Below are 27,994 nucleotides of genomic sequence, written 5' to 3' on the forward strand. Positions count from 1 at the left end.
GTCTGCACGGAGAGAGTGCTTGGGGGGGCGGAGGCAGATGCGGCTTCGGCGTTGACTGGAGGCAGGAGTGAGGAGCCGCAGCCGAGGGAAGGCCTTGGAAAGCTTCCTGCCGAGGGATCCGATTTACCTCGTTTCCCTTCCCCTCCCCCCGGGTTCCGTGGACAGCCGAGAGCGCGGCCGCCATCCCTCCGCCTTGAGGCTGCCCGCGGGGGGATGCGAGCGGGGCCGCCCCTGCTGCCCGCCCCGCCGCAGGATGTAGCCGCCCTCGGCCCCGCACAGCCCCGCACCGCCTCGCTAGGAGCCCGCAGGAGGAGGTAGGTGCGGGCCGGGCTCGGGCCAAGGGAGGGGAACCTTTCCCCGTGTGCGGCGGCGGCGGTTGGGGAGCAGCCTCGGGGGCGGCCTGAAGGCAGCGGCGGTGTTTTGGTTTTGGGGCTGGGGGGACCCGGATCAGCGGGGAGAGGGGTCGACCCCCCGGACCTGTGCCGGCTGGGCATGAAGGAGCTGTTCCTTTCTGCGCCGGGGTTTCTCTTCGTGCCATCTTGTGTAAGCAACAGTGCTCAGGGCTGTCATAAGCTACTCGGCTTCGTAAAGGAGGCTCGGGTTTTTTCCTTATTCTGATTTTCGTTGATTTCTGTGTTATGCAGAGGTCGGCGTGGGGTGTATGTGTGTGGGCCTCCCTGAGTAGCCCACAGAGGTAGAGTGCATCGTTGGAGTGACTGGAAATAGCCCCTTTCCCCTTCCCTAGCCCTCTCCTCGGGCAAATTTGCAAGGTGGAGTTATAAAAAAGCCTCCGCGTCTCCCTGCAGCCTCCACGGCTGGGCAGGGCGGGGGGCACCGCTGGCTCCGTGGAGGGGGGCTGGCCCGGGAGGGTCGTAAGGGCACCCGGGGTCTGGCGTCCGCCGTCCGGTAGGGCCCCTCTGCGGGATGGAGCGGCGGGGGCGGCGGCGGGGACGGTGCGCTCCCGGTGGGCTCCTCCGGCATGGGGGACAACGTGCCAACGCACCCCTGGCTAGCGGCCCGGCGCTTTTTGGGGTGCTCAGGAGATTTCTATGCTGTCCTCTATCAGTCAGTATTTCCCAGCCCTGTGCTCGCAGAGGCTCCCGGGACCGTGTCCAGCCTCCGCAGCTCCCCCGGCCGGGGTGTGCGGGCGACCCGGACGGACAGAGGCGGGGAGAGGAGGCGGGGGACGCACCGGACCGCCGCCCGGGGGAGCTCGGCGGCAGCGCCGGGTCCGACACGTGGGAGCGGGCGGCCTTCAGCACCGCGAGCGCGGACAGCGCCTGCCCGCGGCCGCCTGCACGCCGGAGCGCGGTTCAGCACCGCCGGGGCGGACAGCGCCGCCGCCCCCTCAGCAGATTAGCGGGGCCGGGCGCTCCCCCGCGCCGGGATAAGGCCGCGGCCGGGCGGCGGCGGGCGCGGAGGTCAGCGGGCGGGGACCCATGGTTGGCCTCTCTTGCAGCTCTGAGGCATGGAGGGGAAGGAGAGGTGAGGAGAGCCGGCCCCCCACGCACCCTGCCCCACGCCGCACCTTGGAGCGTCCAGCCTGAGGGGGACCAGCGATGCCTCTGGGGATGAATAAGCATGGATCTCGCTCTACTACCTCTTTGCCTCCAGACCCCACGGAGATCGTCAGGAGCAAGGCCTGCTCCCGAAGGGTCAAGCTCAACGTGGGGGGGCTGGCCCACGAGGTTCTCTGGCGGACCTTGGACAGGTTGCCACGGACCAGGCTGGGTAAGCTCAGAGACTGCAACACGCACGACTCCCTCATGGAGATCTGTGATGACTACAACCTGGATGAGAACGAGTACTTCTTCGACAGGCATCCCGGGGCATTCACCTCAATCTTGAACTTCTACCGTACTGGCAAGCTGCACATGATGGAGGAGATGTGCGCCTTGTCCTTCAGCCAGGAGCTGGACTACTGGGGGGTGGATGAGATCTACCTGGAGTCCTGTTGCCAGGCCCGCTACCACCAGAAGAAGGAGCAGATGAATGAGGAGCTGAAGAGAGAAGCCGAGACACTGAGGGAAAGGGAAGGGGAGGAATTTGATAACACTTGCTGTGCTGACAAAAGGAAAAAGCTCTGGGACCTCCTGGAGAAGCCCAACTCCTCCGTAGCGGCCAAGGTAAGATCTCTACGTTCTTGTCAGGTATTCTCTGTGTTGGCTTATGACTGTGGTGACACTTACATGAGGTATTGCCCTGCTACTCTTGCTTTAGCATCTGGGCACTTGTGGCTGGATGAATGCTGTGAGTGAAGAGGAGAAAGGTTTCCCAAATGCAAACAAGGTTTAATGTATCTTTTGGGGGTAATTTGGAAGGGATCTGGTTTGAGCTTCCCTGGGGCAGTCTGGGCTGCTCAGTGTGGGAGCAGCTCCACTGACCCCTGGGTCAGCGTACCCTGATTGCTGTGGCTGAACATTAGTAGACTTATCTGCTGCCTGTCTTAGTGTATTTTGTAGTAGAGATTTCTTTGGGCCTAAAACATGCGTGTCTCTTGCCACTTAACCAAACTGGCTTTTAAGAAGAGGAAATTTACCGGAATCTCTTAGAGGAAATTTCTTAGACCCAGGTCCAGTCAGGAAATAACGCCTTCCCTTTTAGGGCTTAATTTAAAATTTTGTGGTAGAATACATCCAGTTATTTGTTTCATGCACAAGTCTAGTCAGCGGGTCTGCTAAAACTAGCACTTGAGTTTAATCCTTTATCTGATTCCAGCCTATTTTAAGTCTCCCTGTGAAATACTGCTGCGGGTCTGTCTCTGTCAATAGTTAAGTCTGAAGTTGAGGCCCGTGCAACAGATCTATTCGAAGGTGTTTGGAAAATAACATCCATGTTAGAGTTGGCTCTGATAATTTAGCTGTCTCATGTTAGTCACATATTCTTTAGTGGGGAAAATCTCTGCGAACACAGTGATTCAGTAACCATGGGGACAAAAGTGAAGGGGAAGAGGTTGAAAGCTGTGGGATGAATAACTGAAAAGCATGAGAAACTGAGCAGTAGGGACCACAACTTGAATTTTCTATGTACTGGCATCCTCACAGTATGGCAAATAAGTAGAAAGAGGCCCTAGCTACCTCTTTAATGTCACCCCCCTACTATACATGCATTTGCAAATGCAAGCCTTAACTCCATCCCCATAGGAAATCTGGCTTTGGCCTGCTTATGAAAACAGTTCTTCTTTCCCTCTCTTTTTTCTCTTATCAAAATGTTGCACATTGTGAACCAAGAGCATGTATGAAAGTTTGGGGAAGGAATTTTATGAAGTGTGGTGCTAAATGGCTCATTCTGGCAGGGGGAGGGAGAGGCATGGTCCACTGCTGAACTGATTATCACATTTTTAATGACAAACAGAGCCCCAGAATGTCTTTGTCTCTCCAGTGGCATGGATGACACTGTGCTGAATGCATTAATCATTTATAAGGCTCCTTTGGCAGAGTCCTGGAATCTTGAAACACAGGCCCCAGGCTTCACTGTCTGTGGCACTGACTCAAAATCCATTAGAGACTGTTGATGCTCCTGATTTATTGTATATGAGCAGGGGTCATTCTTGCCAAATAAGTGTCTTTTGTAATTTATAAATGAAATACACTCTATCTTCATTTTCTGAGAAAATTCTCAGAGTAAGTGCATTCAGCGTTGCAGGCTCTGGATTAATTGAGTGTGAAAGGTAATGCATTATTATCCTTCCCATTTAAAGCTACCATTCTGTGACTTTGTTACTGTAAAGAAAATGGTGCTGTATGTTCTTGGACCTCAAATATTCCAACAGTTCCCAGACAGAGATTTCTACTCATTTCAAGTATAGCAAAGAAAATGGGTATCATGAACAATTAGCTTACTAGGCAGGGACAGAAGAGCTGCTAAGCCTATTCTTTATCCGATTTTCTCCCTGCTGGTGGATCGCTTTTCTCTCATGCCAGAGTATGCCCTTTGCTTTGATCACCTTCATGAGAATTCATTCCACATATTGAATAGGCTGGTCCCAATCTTCAACTTCTAGTGGAAAGATGTGGGGAGAGAGACTTGGCAGACTGACCTGTTATCTGACCTAACCAGCTGTGCCCAGGCTCTGTTTCAGGCTGCATTTTCTAAATCTGAGCCTCTGCCTGATAGGTCCTGGCCAGCTTTCCTCAGCTATCTGCTCAGTGAAGCACTTTTGCTGAGGCCACAGGCCTCCAGGAACTTCTGTTGCCTTTCCTAAAGCCAGACTCCATCTGTTTTGCCAGGTCTGGGAGCTCAAACCATTTGTATAGAAAGAGAATGAAGTAAACTATTTTGAGGTTTAATGATTGTCATTGAAGGATCTAAAAATCACTGTTGGGAAAATCTGCACTGCTCTTGTTTATTCTTTTGCATTGAGTAGTACAAGTCAATGGAAAAACCTTTTCTTCATAAATGTAGGAAATACAGACTCCCTTCATGTTCTCTTCAAGAAGTCTAGAAAATGGCTACAATGCAGGTTCTCCCCCAAACCCAACACAATCCATCTGGAGCCATGCCCTGTCATCTAACTCCCGCTCCAGCAATGTGGACTTTCTTGCTGGCTGTCAACATTGTTAGTATTTTAACATTTTCTGCACAACACCTAACCTGACTCTTCCATAACAGCTTACTGCAGAACTTCTCATGCTTATACTGGGACTGGTTAAATACTGAGAGAGTAAGTTCTTTTCTATTTGTGTTTGGTGATTTGTTTTTTTAAAAGGAATTATACGTGAACTACCTCAGGGTGGAAAACAGCATTCAATAAGAAAAGAAGAATCCCCAGACCTTAATTTTTGTTGTTCTTTTATCCACTGGGGATTTACCTATATCTTTTAACTAATATATCTGGCTTTTAAACTAACCACCTCATGGAAAGCAGCGTCTTATGTGCAATGCTTTACCCTGTATGCGACTGGAAAGAACACTCTGTTAGATTTTTGTAATACTCACTTTTTGAGAGCCTCCAGATTTCTGTGATGAGGCATCAGACAGCTGTTGAAGCCCCAGGCTTGCTGCCTTGTTACCACCCCCCCCAGCACTAGCAGAAGGGTGTTTGTGTCGTTCCTATAATAATGCTGCAGTCCATCACAGCTGCAGATGAAGCTGCACCATCCTTGTGCGAGGTGCTGTAGAGCCACAGGGCAGCACTCCAGCCCTTCTCCAGGGTCAGACTGTGCAACAGGCACCTGAACCATTTGACCCACCAGTCCATTTACTTAGAGGCCCTTGCTGTGCTGTACTCCCCTGCACTCACCTTGCCCAGTGGGAAAACTCCTATGTACAAAACTGAGCACCGAGGGACTCTCCCTCTACCAAATCAAACAATATTTAACAGACAGTTATTTAATAAAACTCTCGATTTCTCTCTCTCTAGCCTTAAAGATATTTTAAAAGATCAGTTTTTCCTGCTTCCTGTGGCTTTATTTTCCTGTATATCTGTTGTGGTTCTGTCTTCAAACCGGGACAATATCCCTGAGAAATGCTCGCTGCTGTCTTTGTGGATGCTTCCTCCTCTTCCTGCAATCACTAATTTTGCATATTCCTGCTTATTTTTATCATTCTCCCAGTCTCCCTTAATAGTTTGGTGGAGGGCTTTCAGGTTTTTTTAGTTTGTTTTTGTTTTTCTACATAGTATTCTTCCTGTACTTTGGTGTACTCACAACATCCATTTTTAACCATAGAGGACTCTGTTGTTCACTTCTGTCTGGATTTATCCTAGATTATGAAGGTGCAGATATTTTCTGGAGTAGGTATTACAGTACCTCAGAGAACCAGCCTAGCTGAAATTCCAACCAGACTTCATGGCATCCTGAAAAATCACGGACTGCAGTTGTTGCATGTAGAAACAAATAACAAATTGGACCAAATCTACATCTTAATTAACTTATGGTCTTTGACATTCTCTGATCACCCAGACCTTTCCATCAACTCCTCAAGAACCTTTACCTTTTTGCCTCTTAAGAGGAAAAGAAATCCTTTCTTCTTTTTAGTCCTTACAAATTATTTCCCTGATCAATATTTGAGCAATTAGCGTTGCACAGGGTCGGGGGGGGTGGGAAGTCTGCTCGTCTTACAGACTCCTCTGCATGTGCTGGCTTCATCTATTTTTCCCTTGCTGTCCTGAAGGCTGAGAAAAACATGATGACATCACCCACTTTGCAAAAAGCTTCTCTGCATATCTGCATGTCAAGTAGGATGTGCACTTCCTCTCCTCCTCACTGCCTCTACTTCCCACTTGTCCCTGTCCTGTTGGGAGCTCAGCTGCAGCAATCCCTCCATTCTGGCAGGCTATTTCTCATCCTTTCCCCTGTTCCTACTATGTCTTTGCCAGTGCAATAATATCACATTTATCCTTGAAAACATTCAACTCCAATTCAGTAATCTTATTATGCATGCCTCTACATTTGTTGAACAGCTTTTCTCGAGCTGCCCACTGCTCTCTGCTGCTAATCTCTGGATGCATTGCTTAGGGATTGGGGAGGTTGCTCTGTAAGCTCTTTTCTTATTATTGTTGATAGTAGTGACAAAATAAGAATGATAAAGCCTCTTGGAGATGCATTTGCCACATCTAGAGCGTTCTTCCCCCACATGGGCTTTCTATTCCTGGCCCTCCCTTATGGCATGCAGTTTTCATTCATCTCTAAACCTGCCTGAATTTAGCATTCAGCAGAGGAAACCCCTCTCCCTAATTGCAGGGGTCACATCTTAGCCATGTCTCATCTGTCTCTGAGACTCCCATCACTGGGCAGATGTTGACTTTGTTTGTTAAAGCCAGATTGCCCATATTTTTCTTCCATCCGTGACTTTCATTTTTCTGATGCAGCTACTGCCTTAGCTTTTCTGCTATATATAGTAGGCTTTTTCCCTTCATCCAGAGTAAGTTCCTGCCTTTGGAGAGCCTCAAAAGCAGAGCCTCATTCCAAAGCCTTTCTCCTGGGTTCAGGGATTTGCAACTTTGGTCTATAGCTTATCGCTGGGTGCCTAGCACAGCACTGTCCTGTGGATGCACAAACAATTGCTGTTCTGTATCAATGTCTTCATCCTGCATCTCCTTTCTGGGTGCTTCTCCTTCCAATGAACTACTTAAATCTTTTGTCTGGGGAGCCTTAATTCCTATGTCCAGCTCCCTGCAATGCGTTCTCTGCTTCTGTCTCACTGACCTTCCCACAATGTATTGCTGTGCTGCCAGTTTCCAGAACTCCTCTGCATTACAGTCTCCCTAAACTCTCACTTTTGGGTAAAACTCAGTGATATTGCCTGCCTGGCAATTGTGTCCTGTGATTCTTTACTGGCTCTAAAGAACCTTGCCAGGAGTCCCTGTAACACAGGAGACACCCTGGCCATAGCATCAGTTTGGTAATCTCCTGTATCCCTAATGCAACATCTCATGTCACATCTGCCAAAAACAATCTTGTTATAAGCTCTCCAGGTGGGATCCTCACCTTTCAAAGGTAATCCTTTCTCCAGACCTGTTACTGTAGCCCTGAGCAGCCCTTGGATCCAGGCAGACAGCAGTTCACAACTCAAGCCTGCAGATCTGCAGTCTTTAAAGAATCTTATAAAAGGAAAAGTAAAATTGTTATGCTTAGTAGTTCTTTTGATGTACTTGCCATGCAGTCCATGAAGTATAGTATGCATCAACATATATATGTAGGCATACTCCTGGATTTTTAACTTATCTGTAACTTTCTGTTAGGAGAGCCTGGAACAAGTCTGTGTTCCTTTCTAAGCCTAACCATCCACATCTATGTGAGACTGCTTGCCCCAGGAGGGGAATGACAAGCTTACAGGCTCAGGCTGAATTCCTTAGAGGATGTGTGCTATAGAAGTATAGTCGATGCTATTTTTAAAACACCAGCTATCATTTGTACCTTTGAAAAATCTCTCTGAGAAATTAATTCCTCTTGCTGCTCAGTGTTCTCCCATCCTGCTCAGCCTGCAAGCAGCCATGGTGCCAACATTGCTAGTCAGAAATATAGGAAATCTTACAAGAATGGAAAATGCCTATTTTGGTTAGCTGTAACTACAGAGATTTAGTAATAATGGGATTCGGAAAAGGGCTGGGCCTGATCCACCCAGGAAATGTGAGCATGGGGTAATGCGTGCAAAGTGTGGGTGCAGCTTTGGGTGGTACCTGTGCAAAGCACTTGCATACACTACCGAGTCAAGCATGCCGTGCCTGATGGGTGTGCACTGACTGCAGCGGAGCTCGGAGCTAGCTATACAGAGCCACTCTGCAGCTATGTGGAAAAATCAATTCTTTTCATTTTTTTAAAACACTTCCTTAATTTTTAACTCTTACACAGTGGGATAAATATCGTTGCCATCACGTTCCTGCTTTTGCCTGTTCCTCTTGATCCTGAAGATCACAATTTCCCTCTGATTTCTCTTGACATAAATGCCTCCATGGAGAGGAATAATCCAATGTTACTTTTACAACATGAGCGTTGCTATTTGTCATTGCTAATGGCAAAATATTTATGTCAAAGAAAGTTCACAGCTGATCACTTAGTTCTTATAATAAACACAGTCAATATGATTTAGTCCATGGAGATAAGTGGCAGCAACAGAAGAGGCACAGTGTGGCCAGTGAATGTGAGCAAGACATTAATATTAGCCTTCTCTGTAGAAGCTATACATGGAAGCTATGTGTTGTTACTCTTTCTACTACATTAAGGCAGACAAGGATCAGACCCTTATTGTTATGAGAGTTGCCCAGTTTGTTTCCTAGATCTAAAGGCTCAGCTCCATCACAGGCTGGGTTGGCTTCTTGTGCGTTGCACTAGGACTAGGAACACTGGAACTGCAGTATGGAGATAGCTTGGGCGCTTAGAGGTCACTGTCCTTATGGGGCAAAACTGCTCCAAGTGCTGAGTGGTTAAATCAGCTCTGTGTTGCTCTGTGCCATGGACCTATGAGCTGGCAACAGCTCAGGGATTGCTGGCCCACACCCTGTCGCTTAACTGTTGTGCCTGAGCTGCTTTAGCTTTGGCACCCTTTATGCTTAGGATGACCTTGCTCTAAGTTTAGTCTCTGGGGCAATAGCCACACATTCACCTCCTGGCATTCTCAATTACCTAGTATAGCGAAAGTGAACCTTGTAGTAAACTTTCCCCCCAGAGTTTGTCTGGTCTCTGGCTTCTGTCTGCTGTCCTAGCTTTTCTTGGCTTCTGCTGTCTCCTTTACAACCTGACACTAGCTGAACATGTTTACCAACAGGACTCAGTGAGGTCTCATTCTGATTTTTAATGAAAAAATTCTACTCTTTACTCTAGAGCAAGCCTGGAAGAGTGCTGGGCATCCCTAGGCAAGCACTGTGCCTTTGTACCTGCTATAGCCCCTTCCTGAACACTAACATTTAAATATCCCAAATGTATTTATTTTCTAGGTCTTCCAATAATACCAGCGGCCCCAGCCCTGCTTCTGTGGAAGCTGAAACTCCCATTGAATGTAATGGGAACAGATGAGTATTATAATGTCTGTACTCATCAAGCAAAGCTCTCAAAGTGCTTTGAAAAGATGGATTACTTAAGGCCAGGACAAACCTGTGATATATGTATTATCCCCATCTTAAAGTGAAGAGATGATCATTGCCCAAGGTCAGTGAGGAAGACCAGGGCAGATCTCAGGGTGTGGTGGGTGGATGTCACCCATCTTCCCCTGTCCCATGTCACCAGTACATTTTCATGGTATAGGTGAACTTCCAGTTGCCCTTGCCTGCTGCCTACAGTGTGTTATTACAGAGGAAAAGGTGCACTCTGTGATGCAATTCTGACTTTACAGATGGGATGCCGTTAAAGTGTATTGAATGGCAAGAGAATAAGTATGTCAGACTCTATATATAATAATATGTTGAAATAATATAATCATAATATAAATCCAATACAGTATATTGATATGTATGCACACATCCTATATTAAAATTGCCTCTACATATGGGAATTCCTTTATACCAAAACTAACCTGTATATGGAAGGTATTTATTTTCAATTAAGAATTAATCCTGGCAGCCAGCTTATCTTTGAGCACAGCGAACATAATGAATGACTCAGAACGTTACTCAACAGGAGTAATATCTCCTCAGAAAAAAACAGTTGTCACCTTTGATAGTAACAGCATCTGTGCGAATGTGAGGGTCAGAGCATGGGCTTTTTGGTAGCCTTCAGCCTGGCCTTGAAGATATATTGACATCTTTAGGAATGTTTCCCCTTTCCCCATTCACAAGTCTCTCCCAGACCTGTCGTGATTCTTGTGAGTGTTTTTGCTGAAGTTTGCAGCTGTTCTGGTCCAATGAACGGCTGTAGGTGTTTTTGTGACTCTTCTCCTGAGGCACTGGAACTGCAGTGTGGGGAAGGTGGCGTTAACTCAGTGCTCTGCTACTTGGTCGTGTGTCTGAAACCTGGGTTTGGATAAGAGAAATCAATAGCAAAGCAAAAACCAAAGCACTCAGTACCTGAATCTTGTATTGACAAATCTCACGTGAAAAACAACATCCATCAGGCATCCATCTAATCTGATAAAAAAATTTATGTCACTAACAGAAGCTGGATGAACAGTCAAAACAAATGGAAGGAACAATTTATTTTAAAGTTCATTTTTTTTTCTGCAGTACACGATCAGTTCCAATTATTATGAGCTGAACTTGTTCAATGCTGTTTGGACTAGGATTCATGCAGAGTCTCTAGCCAAAAGCACAGATTAGTTTTATTTTATTTTATTAAGTCCATTTGCTCTTGCTCATTTTTGAACAAAATGGAGCTGTAAATCTCATTTGCAGTACGTAAACACCAGAAATGCTCTCTCGTTGGTACTGATGGACAAAATGTTTCTAAAACATGATTATACTTAACAAATTTTATTTTAGACTTAAGATTCGTTGTGGTTATCTCTTAAAAAGTACTCATTTTGCTAAAAGAATAATCTGAAGATGTGAGCAAAGAGGTCTGTCTCAGTCTCACTACTTAAAATCTTTTGTAGGAGGCAGGAACTCCAGTAAGCACACTTTCCATGACACAAGAGATCTCTTCCATGTGCTATGTATGTTTTGTTTGGCTGGTTTCAGTGGTATGTGATGGTAGTGTAAACGGAATGGAAACATGTTGTGGCACTAAACACCAGGAGCAGCTCCTTGGCTCCCCAAGGACCCTTTTATATGACTATGTCTAGTCTTTTCTTACCCTTTTCTGCAGTAATTCAGTGCCTGCCAGTCTCTAGCTTTTTCTACTCTGGCATCTGAGTGCACTGTAATGTGTTTGTCCTCCCAGTTGTCTTGTGAAGGAGAGCAGTGTGATTAAACCAGTTTACTTGGAGAGGGTATGGAGGGAATAACTGGCTTCTCAGGGTCTGTGATGGAGTGAGGAACAGAGTAATAATCCACCCCTAATCCCTGGACCACTTGTTTTCTCTGGTGTAGCTGGATTCCAGCCGAAAGCATTCAAGAGGCAGCTGTAATATGTAAGAGTTTAACACTTCCATGAAACTGCCTACAAATCCATCTCAGACTGAGTTTTGTCATATTTCTGGGAGTCTTGTTTCTATCTGGCACATTCTCAGCTCTGAAAAACTTCACTCATATGGCTGTAACTCTTCTGTTTGTTTCAAAATACCTGTCTATTGCTCTGTACACTTAATTTCTTCTGCATTGCATGCTTTTATTAACCATAGTGATCACACATTAAATTCTCTCTTTACTTCTCATAATGGGTGCATTTGACCACTTCCACTACTAGTGACAACTGTAACATCCTTGCACTTCTCCATATCTGTCCATTCTTAAAACTATGGGCTCATCAAGCTTTTGAACAGAAAAGGAGTGTAACTCACTTTCTGAGGCAATGTTTGCTGTCTGCTATCAGAACACAGCCTCTGTGATGGAATAGGGAGCTTTCACTCCTTGTTTGTTTATTTGTGAATTTTTGGTAAATCTGTCCCTCACAGCATAAAAGTTAAAATCTTTTATAAAAAGAAAAGGAAAAAAGTGTTGTCTCCTCCCTGTCAATGTGCCAGAATTTTATTAATAATACATAATAATTATACATTGCATTTCTTAGCTTCTTTCATCTGAGGATCTTAAAGTGCTTCACAAACACTAATTAAGCAATCTTCACGACTGCCTGGTGCAGTAACTATTATTATCAATCTACACTTAAATATGACAATGCAGAAGAAATAGTAAATGAGAGAATCTCCCAGATACAGGCAAGAGCAAACATGGTTTATAAAGGTAAACCAAACTGGAGCAGTTATTATCATTTTATAGCTGTATTTTGTGTAAGTGAATTGACCAGTCTGCCTGTCAGTGTATTGGTGCTGTTACATCTGAAGTTGGCTGGTGTTGGACGCAGGCTGAAGACAGCCATTAGGAGATCTTCTAGACCAACACAGCATTATCTCTGCTGGCAAGAGGAAAGTTGTGATTGGCAGCAGAACTTGTGTCCCTGGTTGAAAGCAGCGGAGCTGGTGGCAAAGGACATTCTCTGAGGCAGCCTCAGTGATGTGACTTACTGATCCTCACTCCAAGAGAGCCTTAATTTGTTATCCCTTACAGGAGAGGTCCCCAAGATGCAGCCCATCAAGTGTGTGTAGCGTCCCATGAAGGGTCTCTTTAAGCCTCAACAGACCATCAGGGCTATCACAGTGATAGGGTTTCTTTCAGTGCCTGCACCAGAATGGGTGCAAGGGACCCAAAGCTGTCAGTCTAGCCTGGCTGGTCCCACCAAGGGGTCACCATGCAGAGTGTAGGGACCTTCATACTTGGGCAGTCATCTCTGACTGCTCCCCTGCTCTCTTCCCTTCCACAGGGAGCCACCGCAGAGCTGCTCCTAGGCTGAGTCTGCTTTTGAAAGGGAAGGAGCTTTTGTGGTGTCCCCAGCCAGCATAGCTCTTGTCTTTCTATGCACAAAGCTTTAGGAAGTCCTGCTCAAGGTGGACTGCAAAGCTCACCTTAGTCTTTCCCCTCAGTCCCTGGATTAAGAGTTACATGAACATCTATGCCTTATCTTGACTAGTGTCACTTAGGAATGTATTTGTTCTGATGAAGAATAGCTCTTGTTAGGGTAGAACAGAGATGAAAAATAAATACCAACGTTCTGGCAGCAAATGCCCCCTCGCTTTGCAACTGTACCTCATCTTGTTGCCAATGAGCTGAATTAAAGCTAGGTTAGTCAACACATGGTTATTCTTAGCCTCTAATCTTCTCCAGGTAAGAGTCTGATTGATCTCAGTAGGTTTTGCAGCATTTAGCTGAGAAAAGCCATGTCTTTTAAATGTGTTACCTGTTACTACGAGGAAGGCAGGCTCACACAACAGCAGTTTTGGTTTTCAATGTTAAGTACCTGCCAGTTTCCGTGATGTATTAAGATAGATTGTGTCGGTATTGGGAGGGCTACGAGAAGGTGGTGTGGACCCAGTTTCCCAGGAGTGCTGAAGACCCTCTGGTACCACGAGAGCTCTTAGTTATATCAACCTCTAGTTTTGCCTTCTGGAGGAGATGCCAAATGGCATGACTGGCATCTACTTCTGGTTTATTTTGACAAAGTTGTGGGCTTTGTAGCTTACTCCAGGTATATTGGGTCCTACTGTTGGTTATTTTGATCATTCAAGGTAAATTTGAAGCAGATGAGGTGTAGTGTGTGAAATGTGATTAATTCCTACTGATCTGGGGCCTACTAGCCCTGCCTTGACTGAAGCAGATCTTATCAAAGCGAGCTTTTCAGGAACAAAACCTCATACATCCTTCATGCCACCCAAGGTACCGACAGACCCAACAGTCGCTGTATATGTTTTGACTCTTTCCTGATTCCAGGTTCCTGTATGTGACTCTGTGACAGGACAGGGTATTTCTGGGCTGTCCTGGTAACAAGGTATTTCCACCAAACACAAGATGTGCTACATCTTAGATTGTGTCAGGTATCAGAGTTCATTTTGCTAATTGACATGTTCATGCTCTCTCTGTGTTTACACACAATGTTATTCTATAGCAGTAACTTTAGACTTCCAGCAATCCCAGGCAATGGTCTCATTTAACACCTCCAGCCCTGGCCAAAGCCATCTTTAGCATACGCAATCTACCTACTGAAATATGAGACTTTCATCATGCTTGGCAATTGCATTGGGCTTCTCTTTCCTCTCTGCTGAACACTTGGGCAGGCATAATTTCATTATTTTTGGATGTTCATTAAGCCAAATAACAAATTTGCTAAAGTTTCTGGCTATGAATGGCCATGAACAAAACCCACTTGACTTAGTAGTTATTTTTAAAGATGCTCTTAAGACTTTCTCATTATCTTCCAGAAAAACTTGCTTCATGGTCCAGAGAACTTGGGCATGGGGATGACACTTCCAGGAGTCATAGATGTAATTTATTTAATTTGTAAACTCTTTGTAGGAAGTTCCATCTTTTTGTTCCGTGCTTATATAGCCCTAAGAGCAACACTGTCCTGGCTCACAGCTCATGTATGCTACCCCAAAACAAGTAAAAAATGTTTTACAGAGTAAACAAATGGCTGTATAGAAAGGTATGGGGCTTAGTTTTCATAATTATTAATCCCTCAGGCCAGTTTGGTTATGGAGGAAGGGGGAAGGATGGTGTGTTTCTGCCTGCTCTTCAGCTGTGCTGTTCACCTCACCACTACTTGCTCGCTTAAACTGAGATCCTAGTTTCCAGTAGGACTTCGAGCTGTGCAATGCAGTGAGGGATTAAAGGACCTGTTTGGTCGTCTTCCTCTTGCACAGATCTCCAAAACAATGAGCAGAGCAGATATGGAGAGAAAGTTATTTCTTTGGCTGTCGCAGCTTAATTCACCTAAGCAGGTTGCATCACAGGTTTTGTTGCTACAAACTAATCCTAAAGCAACTGGGAAGTGTTCCCTCAGGTGCTCTGTGCCAGTTTCAGTACACGAGTGCATTACTGATACTTTCCACACAGATGTAATCTGTGGTCTTGATTTGGGCAGACTTGGGCAGGTGTGTCTGTGTGCCAAGGAAGCGTGAAGAGCTAGGTTGTACACACAGTTGCTGTGATTTAGCATGCAGATCAGGTAGTTGGAATACAGAAATGTATCTTGTGGTTTACACAAGCAATTGCTCAATCTGTGTGTGGAAAAAACAGAATAATTGTGTGTAAATTAGATGTATCATTGTACAGAGTGCAGTTGTGTGTCTAAATGGTCAGTAAATCCGATCCTTTCAATCGGTAATTAATGACTTCATATCCTAAGGAAAACTAACTACTGAGTCTATTCCTAATTTTGTCCTTTTTTACTTTTGCACTAGGTCCTGAAACAGTTCAAATCTCTGCCATCATTTCATCTCTTGTTCCCTGCATTATCACCTACCTGCTGGAGTATTTCTTTTGCTTAGCATTTTTTTGGGGGGGAAATAACACTGCTAATGGGGTCCCTTTTCCTGCCCACCAAATGATCTTTTGCATCAAAAGTACACTGCAATTCCCTCTTTAAAAGCCTGTTTCTTTCATTAAAAGTCATTCACCATTTACCTCCCTGCTGCAGTCTTTCCCAAAGTGTTTCTGCTGAGTCCAATGAGCCAAAATTTACTTCAGTGTTCTTGAATTCAGCCCCATGGTGTTGTGCTACTCTGGTGTGTCTTCCCTCCATGTAGGAGGGATGAAACCCCAAACTGAGAGAGCTTAATGATTTGTTGGGCAGAGATGTGGCTGATATTGCCAGATCAGAGTCATGGTTTTGCTATGAGCTTTCTGCACAAACTCTAACACCTCTGACCAACATATGCAGAAGATAGAAATTCCTTCTTCACTCTTCCCAAGCTTGCCTTGGTAGGACGTAAATCCTTTGGGCACCACTTCTTTGCTCTCTACTTGTACATCAGAACCCTAATTCAAGGGGCAAAACAAACACAGTCTGTCTTTTTACTGCTCTGCTGGTACAGCATCATTTCTGCTTGTGTTCTTTAGAAGAAATACAGATAAAGCTGTTTGGCCAGTCGTCGTCTTTTTGATTTAGTATCTTAGGTGGTCAACAGCTAATGATTAATCTTAAATGTCACCTCTTTTCCTTTCAGACTGACTCCTTAAACTGTTGGGATGTTTCAATACATTTTAAGTAAAGTGATGCCCTGTGCCAAAGAACAGAGAGCAAGTATGGCAAAGCTCCAGCCTTTGCACCTGTTCTGGTTTGCTTTTTGTGTGAAGTGCTGTATAATTGTCATCTTCATTAACAGCCTGCTGAATTGTGGTGTGTGAGGGATTAAAAACTAATGAATATGGATTATTTCAAATATTTTCCTTTGGGACCCAATACAGAATGGAGATTCTTGGAGCTATATGTTCATATAATAATAAGGAATGGAAGTTACTTTCCCCATCCTTTTTCAAAGTTATCTCTTAAGAGTCAGTATCAAAACAGACAGTCAATCCTCCTGCTCTGCCTGGGGCATACATGATGCTCAGATCCAGCTGACTCTCCAGCTGGATCTGACTAGAGACAAAATGAAAACCTTGCTAAGAGTGGAAAACTTCAGTACACACATAACTTGAAGCATGTGAGTAGTCTCCTTGAAGTCAACAAGTCTTAAGCATCTGCTTAACATTAAGCACATAGCAAAGAGGGAGTGACTTATGGTGCAATTGAAGGATGCATTTCACTGAGGAGGCCAGGCACATGTACTGGCTGCTTCTATGAAAATAAGGACATTTTCCTCCTCTAATTAAAATTCTTCAGTGCTTAAGGTTAATGTGTCATCTGCAATATCCAAGAGGCCTGGAGAGATTGTTTCTGTGGAACAGATGTTCAATAATCTGCATTATTTTTTTTTGTGTCAGTTTAGATACTTTCTTGCTTCTGCTTGCAGAAATTGGATCCTTCATATTTACAGGGAAGGCTGTTCTCTGCCCTGGTCAGTGTCCGTAGCGTTCCTCCCGAGGGGATCACAGAGTGCTCTGCAGGAGTCTGCTTAAGCCCACTTTGCAGGCAGGGCAACTGAGGCACACTGAGTCTTTCCCAAATCCCAGGTCAGGCTTGAAGTGTTTCCCACACCAAGTCAGCCGTGCAGGTGGTGCCAAAGCAGCCAGCTGAGCTGGAGATCTGTTCTCCCTCAGAGCAGGCATGCTAGCGGTTACCTCCCTGTGCTGGCATGCTCTGCTGGTAAGCCACAGTGAAGCATCTCATGAGCCTGAGCCCTAGCATCCTATGTGACCATTAAGTTCTCACCAGCTTTTTGTGGCTATAATTCTGACCCTGGTGGGCCCAGGAGATGTGAGATATGGCTGAAATGGGTAAGGGAATCTGTTTTTTCTAATTCAGCCATCCATCTCCCATTGCATGTTCAAATCAAGTTCTTTCACCTCCCTGGTGAAAGCAGCCCTTGGTTCCTCTCTCTTGTCAACATTGCAGAGCCAGTCTCATGGCAAGAGAATAGGATGAAGTGGGGAGAACCTCTATTTGACCTCATTTGGAAATATCCTCCCAAAAAGCACCTCAAAAACCCTCTCAACGCAGAAATCTATGCAACAGCAGTTCTAGGCTACTAGAAGTAGGACAGCTTAAACTTTTCTGTTATTCTGAAGCTTTTTTTTTTCTGGGGAAACCAAAGGCATAACACTTTTACAGAAACTTTTAGCCAGCTCCAAAGTGGGGATCCTGCTGTAGGGGCAGCAGCTGAGCAGTTCCCCCAGGAAAGCCCCCAGCCCCAGGAGCACTGCAGCCAGCCAGCAGAAAGCACATTCAGATGCTCTCCAGCCTGCGGGGAACATCGAGGTCTTTTTTGCCAGATAATAAATCTCAGTCCTTAACTGGCTGCACAGGGATACTATTCCTCTCCAGGTGAAGAATCACATGGCCATAAAACTTTGTAATATAAACAAGGCAGACGTGGTCAGAATCCTATTTGGGCAGATTTATAGTTTGACTATGGAGCAGCAACCTTGCCTGGGCTTTGTGCCACCAGTAATTAATATGCATCCTGGGCTCTGTTTTCCTTCTGGACAGTGTACTCTTTCGTGCTTGTGTTTTAGACTGTAAGCATGAAAGTCTGCTGTCTTCTGAGAAAGAGACTTTCCTGGGGAGGTTGTGCTGGAAAGCTATTGCCCTGCAGATTCTGTGGAAGTGAAAGATAGTGAACAGCCAAATTTGGGAGAGCAGCACATCCCCAGCACATTTAAAGTTGACAGGTAGCTGGCGCTGAGTCTTTGTGCAGTGATCATTGTAAAGACAGTTGATGTTTGCCATAGTTTCTGCCTACACTGAGAGGAGGAGGCCGCTGGAGAAATCACATTTTGTCTGTTGACATTGGGCATTGATCTTTGCCCTGTTTGTGAGAGATTTATGAGAAACAATGGCAGTCCCTAGGTGCAAATACCCACATCAAATATTTGAATGCAATTTCTATGCTGCTGATTTATTCCAGTCTAACTCACCAAAGCATGTATGTGTAGGCTTCGCTTTCACCGTGTTATTTCATAATGTGTGTATGTCCTATCAAAGCTGACTAAAGGTGTGCTCATGCTCTCCTGAAGCAGATCAGTGCCATGGAAGCGTTCAGTGTCTATTGAGGCAATCTGGAGAGCTGTGGTGACACAGAGAGGCAAGGACGTCAAGGAGAGATTTATCACCAGCAAACCCTCCTAGCAACAGGGGTGGCAGCAGGGTCTTATTTGGCCCACAAAGAGGCAGGAGACCAGAGGAGGATAGATCACGTTGCCTCACTATCTACCTCCTGTCCTTGCATGCTGGGGGAAACCACCATTTTATTTTCTTCTCTTGATGGCTTTTCTTGGGGTGAAATCGGTGTCCTTTGTTGCCCTCTTCTTCCAGGTGTTCACACCCAGAGGAGACCACGGGAGTTACCACCCTCCGAGCTGCCCAGACTTGCCATTTTTCATCATTTGCCCTCAGTTCATCTCTTAAGCATTCCTTTGCAACTCCACACTTCAAAATCTTTGAAAAATAATGAAGGAATTAAAGGAAAAGGCAGGGAGGGGAGACAGACTTAATCCCATGTTATTCCAGGGTCCACGATCCCAGCACTGGATTTAGGCCTGGATTTTCAACTTGGAGAGTCCCCCATATATGAAATCTCTGCTCAGCATCATCCCGCTCTGTAGCTAGAAACTACTTGCAATAATGCAGTTTTCTTTCTCACACAACAGCTGTTCCCTCTTCACTATCCTTCCGATTTTTTTGTAGGCGTTCAGTCACAGAGCTTGCGTACAGAGGAGTTTTGGCATTCTGAGCGCCCTCCCTCCTGTCTTGGTAGGGCTATGGTATAAAAGATGTGTCTAATTAATGACCAATGACCTCGTGCCATTCAAAAATATCCATCACCAAGTAGGAGTCAAAAGGCTGAGCATATTAAAATCTGTCACCCTTAGTATTTGAATTTGAAACAAGCACTGTTACGTTGCTGGGTTATTTGTTTTATGGCTAATGAGATTTTTTTCTGTACTTTTCTGAATCTGTACATTTGGAAAACACATCTTTGTAGGCCAGCAATCCTGGAAACGTAGCCCCTAACAACAAAATCAATATGGTTTCATTAGACTTAGCGTTTGATGTGCAATTATGTTATTTTCTCAACAGCAAGTGGCTGTATCAGCTCAGGCAGGGAAAAGGGTTTAGCTGGGAGCTTGCTGAGGCTTGTCTGGGTGCAGACGTTGGGCTGCTGGAAGCCAGGGCTTGGGTTTACCGTACACCAGCCTTGCACTAGCTCCCCACAGTGATGTTTTTGTGTGTGCTATGTGTAAGACGGTTTACTCCTCGATTGCGTAGTTGAAGCCATGGAGACTGTGGATGGCAAAGGCTACCTTGTGTTTGTGATTGAGTTAGTCACTGCAGGTTGAATAAAAGTGTTCTGCAGCAAATGAAGCAAATGATTCCATCACAGGTGCTCTGTGACCCCGCCGCACGTTATCCCAAAATAACTCTGTCGTGTGGCAGTTTTACAGTATATGTATGGGCCAAATTACTTCTTTTTAATTTAAAGAGTGTAGATTAGGTAAGAGGATCTGGTTTTTCTGATTAATGACTTAAGCTGTATCGATCAAATGACAATCAGTCTGGAAGGCTGGTTGCCATGGGATTGTCTGATCCCTCCAAAATAAAGAGAGTTTCTTTGAGTTCAGAAGTTGATGGTACACCAGCACTAAGGCTAAGGCATATGATTTGCTCTTGTTTGTATTTCCCCTGCTATTTACAGAGATCTCTGGTGGTTTATGAGATGTCATGTAAGACAGTAAGATGCAAGTGTGCGTTGGGATGCTCCGGAGTGTTGGGTTGATGAATAGCATTTTATGTGCTGGCAAAGGCCTGAGGAAACTCTGCTCTGATAGCTGCCTTCGTATCTTCATCCTCACAGAGCCCCTTCCCAGCACTGCCAGAGTTTCTAGCAGCATTTGATCAGTCTTTAGTCTGAGCTCCGTGTTGCAGGAAATATGAGTGTTCTACCTCTGACAGAAGGTATGAGCTGCTTCTGTCTGAGCTGAGCCCACAACTAGGTGTCTACACCAGGATTTTCAAAGCAGTAGAGGTTCATTCTATGGTACCATACAGGCAACTGGACTGTTTTTGTATTTCTAAGCCCTTGGAAAGGCGCACAAAGTGTGGGTAGAATGGTAGGTTATTTGTTATTTGAGGTGAATAACACACACTACATTCAAAATGACCTGACTGGTCTAATTATAGAGCTGACAGCTGTGTTATAATTGAGGTTTCCAAGTGAATGCTTCCCCCGCTGCTGGGGGAAGGGTATAAAAGTGCAGAAAGTATCAAATCCACTCCTTTTAAATTTGTTTAATGATATAAGATGATTTGTATGGAGTAAGGTGTCTGTATTAGCGACAGTAAGAATGGTGAAGGTCACAGGTAACCTGGAGATGTTACCTATAGGATCCATCTTTAATGTCTACCAGCAAACTTCTAAATTTCTTCCCACTACCCGCATGTTGTCTTCCCATTATTACCATTCAGGGAAGGTCCAGGGAAAGGAGGATTCTTAAAATTTTATGCTCTTATATAGGTGCAAATCACTCCTGGGGCTTGCACCATTAAAGAGATATTTGCAGTCATCCATATGATGGATGGTAAAGGCTCCTGAGCTTTCCTGAGGAGAGCTACTCACTGCAGAATGAGAAGGTATGCAGAAGGATTAGCACTCGATAAATCCATCACAGGAGTACCAAGATATTATCACTTGGGTTTGGAATATCCTGAAATAGCTCAACACTCTGGCAATTTTGCATCATTTATATACTCTCAACTGGGTAATATGACTTTCTAGAAATGAATTGGATAAACTAAGCTGTTTTAAGAGGGTCTGTCTCTACTTTCTCATATATTTCTTAGTTTTGCATTCCAGTAGAAATAATAATTTTCCCTAGGGGCACCATTCATTCATATGTTCAAAACACAGCCCCAAATGCAAACACCAATAAAACTCAACCACATCAGGCAGGTAGATACTATCACTGCTTTAGAAAAAAGTACACTTAGAACCAGGTGCAGCTATTTACCAAAAGCTTCTAGAAAGCCAGCAGTAAAAACTGTTTGTTTTTCCAGCATGTCATGCACTCACCGCTACTTCTCCTGATGGAGGGAAAAATCTATGAGATGATAAAAATAAACAACTTAAACCAATGGAGCTGTAAAATGATGCTAAATAAACAGTGACACAAGGAAATCTTCCTAGTTTACAGCTGTATCTTCTGTGTGAGGCCAAAAAGGTTGTAGGGCAGGATCTTACTTGAGGGGGTGCATTGGGCAGTGTTGCAGTGAGGTCTGGATACATCTCAGCAGAGAGGACAGCAGCTTGCAAGCCAGGTGGGAACACACTGAGATTGCTCCCATCCCACCACAAAGAGCTTCCAATGGGAGCTACGAAATCTGTCCTCTGAGGTGAACTCAGCTTTCATAGAAACCAGCAAGGAGATGCAATTTGTATTTTCCCTTCTGCAATAATGTGCAGTGCAGAACAGAGAGCTGGAAATAGAGCAAGAAAGACATTTGAGCCTGGGAACAGCTTTTTACCTTGGGAAAGCGTTGGCCAATGCCAACAAAATGCAGGCAGAGGAAGCACTTGGCTGAAAGCAGGTGACTGGCGGGGGGAATCAGGTGGAATTAGTTGTCTTGAGGGCAGGCTGCAGGGAGGCTGTGAGGTACAAAACACATTGATTGTGGACCTGAGGAACCACCTGGGCTGGACAGGGAAAGTCTCATGGACTATCAACTGCAGATTTTTAGATGTAATGGTGACACAGTCCGTTGTTATGTGTAAAACCACAACTCTGAAGTGCCTTTGAAGAGGTGCTATTCACTGTTTCAGACTCAGGGATAATGAAAAAAAGTCACTCAAGTAATGGGCATGTCAAACTTAAACTTTATTTATTGACCTTTCCAAAATGCCATAAAAATTCCTTTACAAAAGTACCCTCTACCTAGCACTTGGCTCTGGAGGCTCAGGAAGCGTGTGGGACCCAGCACAGCTGCAGCTGGTGTCACTGGGAGCTGGACGTGAGATCTGGGCCCTTGAGCGTGTGCTTGTACATAACTAATTGGCATGTTTTTTAAAAAGACATTTGCTCTGTTTTGTGTCAGCCGCACACTTCTGACTCTGAACTGCTTATTCTTTCACTTAAGCTCTGCCCTTGTTCTGACAAAGGATTTCTAGTAGTTTATTTTTGATTACTAACAGCCTGGTAGGAAGTTACAGATGCAGACCTTATTTTCCTGGTAATGCAGAATTCCATTGTGGTGTTTTTTGTTTTGTTTTTTTTTTTCCAGCCTGTCCATCAGACAGACAAAACAGGCTCCTTTTTTCTCCACTGTCAGATTTTTCAAAGGCTCTTTCAAAGCAGGTGCATAAATTATAACAAAACTGAAGTCAGAGGAAAACTCTTAAGTCTGTACCCTACTGAGAGGGATTATGGGGAGTGGAAAGTATGAGTCATGACATGGCTACTTCTTTTAGACAGAGTTAATACAGCTCCCGGCAGAGCAGGGGAGAGTCCTCTGAAGGGGCAGCCTGTTCTCACCTCTTCAAAACAGATTTTTCCCTCCTGAAAATCTGATTGGAATTTGGGAAAAAAAAAAAAAAAAAAACAACCCAAAACGTCAAAACCAACAAAAAGGAAACAAGTTAGTGAGATGTACTTATCCTTTGATCTTTCCCTAAAGTCTAGTTTCTTGGCTTGATTTCCAAGTATTTCAGTACGAAGAACATGGCAGTGTTTAACTCTATTTTGGCAGTTCAGCCACTGTGCCCAGGGATTTATCCTGGCTGCCCTTTATCTCTGCAGACACACTTGCACATGGAGCCTAAATTAAATGCCCAGGGCTGAAACTTTGCCTCTGATTCTCTCATCTTCTGTATTATATCAGGTGCCCCCTTGCAGCCAGGGAGGGGGCCAGTACCCGGCCTGGAGTAAGATCTGCTCTCCTGAGCCCTCCTCTCCCCCACCCCCGACTTTCTGCTTAATATTCCTCCCCCTGTACTGCACAAATATTGAGCTTTATACATATTAACTGAGAGGCTAAAGGAGCTGTGAGACTAGAAGTCAGCTTCCATAATGCTGAAGTGCTGTGTCTGGGATTGCCTTTGTCTCCCAGAGCCGAGGGAAGTGCAAGGGATGTCTGACACATGGCACACACACCCTGAACAGTGCAACTATGACCATGAAATCGGAAACATTTCTGTGAAATTGGCCCCTTTCTGTTCTGTTCCCCTGCAGTCCTGTTCTTCAGTCAATGGGCTGTTTTCCCACTGGGAACTTGTGGGATCCTGGCATGCAAAGTCTTGGATTTCATAGCTCCTTTTCTGTGGGAAAGGGAGAATATGACAATGTTCATTCAAAACTCGGGGCAGGGAGTTTTGCTTTCCTTCCAGCTTAGGCTGAATTTAAACCTGGTTCCTCAAAGGAGAGTAGATTTGGTTCTCTGTGTGCACGGACCAAAGAGACCAATGGACTGAAGATGAAATTGTGTTAGAAATCAGCTGAAACGAGCATTTTGGCGAAAGTGCTTACTTCAGGTTGCATCATTTTGCGATGTTTTAGTTAGAAATGAGCAGAATTATGGGTAGGACACCCTTGTTCAGTAGTGTCCTTGCAAGGGCGGAGTTTTGGTTTCAGAAGGATTGCCTGTAGTTTTTCACAGCATCTCAGGCTTCGTCATGAGCATTTTGGATTTCATCAGGCTTTTCCCTTAAGGAAAATGGCACCTTCAATTAACAGGTACATGCAGCATCAGAAAAGCGTCAACGGACTCACTGAGTCCCAGAAGTCCCTTCAAAATTGGAAGGAGGACCTTAACTCTCCATCCTTCAGCAACAGTATCAGAGTTGGTGTCAACTTTTCTATTACCCTCATTTAAAAATTCAGGATCTGCAAACCAAGTGCATTGGTCGCTGCATGGTAAGTGAACCTCAGATAGGGGGGGACTTGTGGCACTACCAGCTTGCTGGCATCAATCTGGAGCTTTCATCCCTCCCAAGAGAGCTCTTTGAAGAGGCAGAGAATGAATAAAAAATCCACAGTCTGTACTTCTGAAAATGTCTAAGGTTAACAAAGGGTGTCTTAGTCTCAACTTTCATAAAGGCAGGTTACATAGAAATGACAAAATGAGGCTTGTAGGGTTTGTATTTTTTCTCCAGGCAAACAAAGGAGATGGATTAAACTGAGGATTGCCTTGTTCTTCAGTTCATTCTCAAAATATAACACATATCCAGAGGGATATAATTTTTTTTGTTAAGTTTACGACACTATCTTTGTTAGAATCATTCCCAGTGATTCACTTGTCACAATAAGAACCTCAGCCGAGAAACAAACCGCTGTGGCTCCTCTGCCACTCGCTGGCACTGGGCTGCTCACCAGAAGTTTCCGTGATATCGGCTGCAACATCCAGTGTAACCCAGGCAAGCTCTCCTGGGGCATGTGGTGTGTGGGTGCCCATGCCACCCGTGACCCCCCGAGGGCTCTGCACCATGAAGGCGATCCAGTTTGGATCGCTGTTAGAGCACGTTTGGAATCCAGCTCTGCAGTGAGGAGTGAGACTGTTCAGCCTAATGCTGTTTTCCATCCTCTCTGCCACCTGATTGACCACCTCGCCACTGATGGCAGCAAGGGGTAACCGCCCTTAGAGGAGAAACTCTGTGCAGCAACAGCTTTGTTGACCTGACACAAGTAGATTTAAGTGTCGGTTACCCAAAACCCAGGGGGGTTAAGGCATTAAATTATGCGATAGCATGTGATGACATTTATGGTGTCTCCCTTGTATTTGCACTGACAACTCCTCTGTCTCTGCTCTCACATCTATTTTGTCTTGACTCTCCTTTCCATCCTCCCACACCTGCATCTCCTTTATTTCAGTCTGTCCAAGCCCAAGCCACTTTCCATCCTCAGAGTGAGAGGTTTGTGCCAGGCAGGGCTGCTCTCTCCCTCCTCAAGTGTATGATCCTCTCACTTGACTAGGTTAACCCCTGTTTGGTCCCACCTCTTTTCAGTACCCCCCCTCACAGGGCTGTTAAAAATGGTGTGGCTAAAATTGTGCCGCGTTTCCCCCAATACATGCTTCTATGGCCTCATCTTCCTTTCCTATTGATATATATGTTTACCATTACTATACATCTTTCTTTCCTTTCTTTGTTGCTATATTAAATGCAGATAATACAAATTTATATAGAGGTTCCCTCCCTTCTTCCAATTGTGAGTCTTGGTAAGGGGTAAGCTTTCCCCACTGCTTTGTGCTGAGCTGCCTGGGGGGGCTAAAGATACTTTTTTTTGGGACATAAATATAGCTGGATTGTGTTCAAGGTTAAGGTAGATCAATGTAAGGTGAGAAATGTCTGAACAAAATCCTTTGCACTGTTTGGGCTGCAAGGCAAGAGCTGTTTCTTTTTCTTGCTGTGAGTTGAGCTTTCTGTCCTGGTTTTAATTTCTCTCCATTTTTTGCTCCTCTCTCAAAGTCTGAGATGACCCATCACTAGCAGTGCTGACCCCCAATGCTGCCCATCCTCAGGGTGCTGGAGCGGTGAAGGAGCCCCAGAGCTGCCTGGCAGACTCCAGGAATAACAAAACCTGTTTTGTTATTTGAGGGGACCTAGCCCAAAGAGCCTGGACAAACTTTTCCCCAGCCCCTCACCTCCACTCAGCCTTTAATACAAAAACACAGCACAGACCTGCTCCAGGGTGATGGAGCAGGAAAAACTGGTGATAGATGGTACTTCTGGAGTAGCAAGAGGCTCACGTGGGCAGATGCAACGCCCGCCTGGGCTGTCACCCTGTCCCTGGGATGTGGCAGCCTCAGCACAGCCTGTCACAGTATCTTCTCTTTGTGCAGCGCTCAGGGACCAGTCCTGAGTGTGACAGCCCCCACACTGCCCAGAAGGTCAGGAGGATGGCCACATATCAGCAGAGCCACTCTCTAGGTTTAATTTTCCCTTTTTGTAGATTCTTGTCTTACAAATATTTTATGGTTTTCAACAGCCTTGTTAATGGGCCTTGCTGACATTCATAAACATTGGCATGATATACTTACAATTAATATTTCTATTGCCTTAGGGACAGCCTTAGAGAGAGGGATTGCAAGCAGCGCTGCAGTGACTCATTAGGCACAGAGCTGTATGAGTAGAGATCGTCCTGTTACGCTCTGCACCCTGAATAGCCCAGAGAAGGTCAGGGTGAGTGGGTGAGGACACCCCCCTTGCTGCCTTGTCCACCAGCTCTGCTGCTGCCTGGTGGTACCTGCCTTGCTGGATACATGGTGGAAGAGCCTCAGCTCCCTCAGTGCTCCCTCTGCCCAATTTGCTGCCTGTATCCCTATGACATGGCTCATCCTCTCTGAGCTGATGTCGTCACCCCATTCAGACCTCTCCTGGAGAGCTGTGGTGCCCACACAGAAGGAGCTCAGTTGCCATCCCAAGATGGTATAAACCATCCCAACTTCCCCTCGAGCCAGTCAGGCTGCACTGGCCGTCAGTAACTGATGACCTAGGGATGACTGTCTTTACAGCAATATGTAACACACTATCCATAACTTTGATCCAAAACTGTAGGCTACTGCAAAAGAAAAAGACTACTTTGTCACTTAGTCTAATTCTGGCCTGCGAGATGTTAGAGATGTTAGCATTTAATCCTGCTTTCCTTTTTGTTATTTACCTGTTGTGCTTCTCAGCTGATGTAAGTGGTTCCATCCCTGTTTCACATGGTGGATTTATGCTGATGCCAGCTCAGGATCTGGTGCTGTACTGCCAACACTTGGGTAGCTGGAAAAAAAATGTTCTTCAGTATCATTTTCAATGAGAAAGTCAAACAGTTCAAGATTATGGTGAAAATAATTTTCTGCCAACGCTTAGATCAGCTGTACTGAATTCATGTTGAAGCAATTGCAATGATTTCCTTCATGCTGACTAATATGATCATGAAGACTGTGGCTGGTTCCACCTCTTCAGGGTTTTACTCACCAGCTTGGTTCAGAGGATGAGTTGCCAAATTCAAAGTTAGACTTTATGAATTGTATTTATTTATATTACAGTAGGCTTGGGAGGTCTAGTCCTGGGCTGAGAGCCCACTGCACTAGGTGCTGCACAGGCACCATGTTCCAAAGGCTTTACTGTTGCCTTTAAAAGAAAAAGGAAGGAAGGTGAAAGCAGGGGTCACCCCATGAGGACTGGAGAAAACCATTTGTCTTCTTGCTAAGTCTCTATAGGAGATGCTGGGAACGAGAGAAGAATTTTACTTTCCTAGATAGGGGAGGAGACTGCACCACTCTGCTGTAGAAAAAGTATTTCCTCTCTAGGCTTGTGTGAAAACCAGCTATTAGTATAGGATGAGCAAAGGGGTTTGGTTTTATTGGTTTAGAATGAAACTTTCATAGCAAAACTTCTTTTTGAGGAAAAGATAAATGCTCTCAGCATTGGCAAATTAGTGCATTATGCCCTAGATTAATTACTGTAAAGTGAAATAATGTGCTCATTATTTATTCAAAGCTTCACTAGAAATCCTTGGTGGATGCTTAGCTCAGAGGCCTGACTTGATACAGAGGAA

At 45.1% G+C, this 27,994-nt stretch overlaps 1 protein-coding gene across 1 annotated transcript in view; it reads left to right on the top strand.

Annotated features, from left to right (window-relative positions):
• The first annotated feature begins 1,559 nt into the window (after positions 1–1,559).
• Positions 1,560–27,994, top strand: part of KCNB1 (potassium voltage-gated channel subfamily B member 1) — a 121,688-nt gene continuing 95,253 nt past the window's right edge. The window contains exon 1 of the mRNA XM_074157190.1: positions 1,560–2,126. Coding sequence (XP_074013291.1) covers positions 1,560–2,126 — 567 coding nt within the window. The remainder of the gene's footprint in view (positions 2,127–27,994) is intronic.

This window comes from Numenius arquata, chromosome 12, assembly GCF_964106895.1.
Source record: "Numenius arquata chromosome 12, bNumArq3.hap1.1, whole genome shotgun sequence".
Lineage (NCBI taxonomy): Eukaryota > Metazoa > Chordata > Aves > Charadriiformes > Scolopacidae > Numenius > Numenius arquata.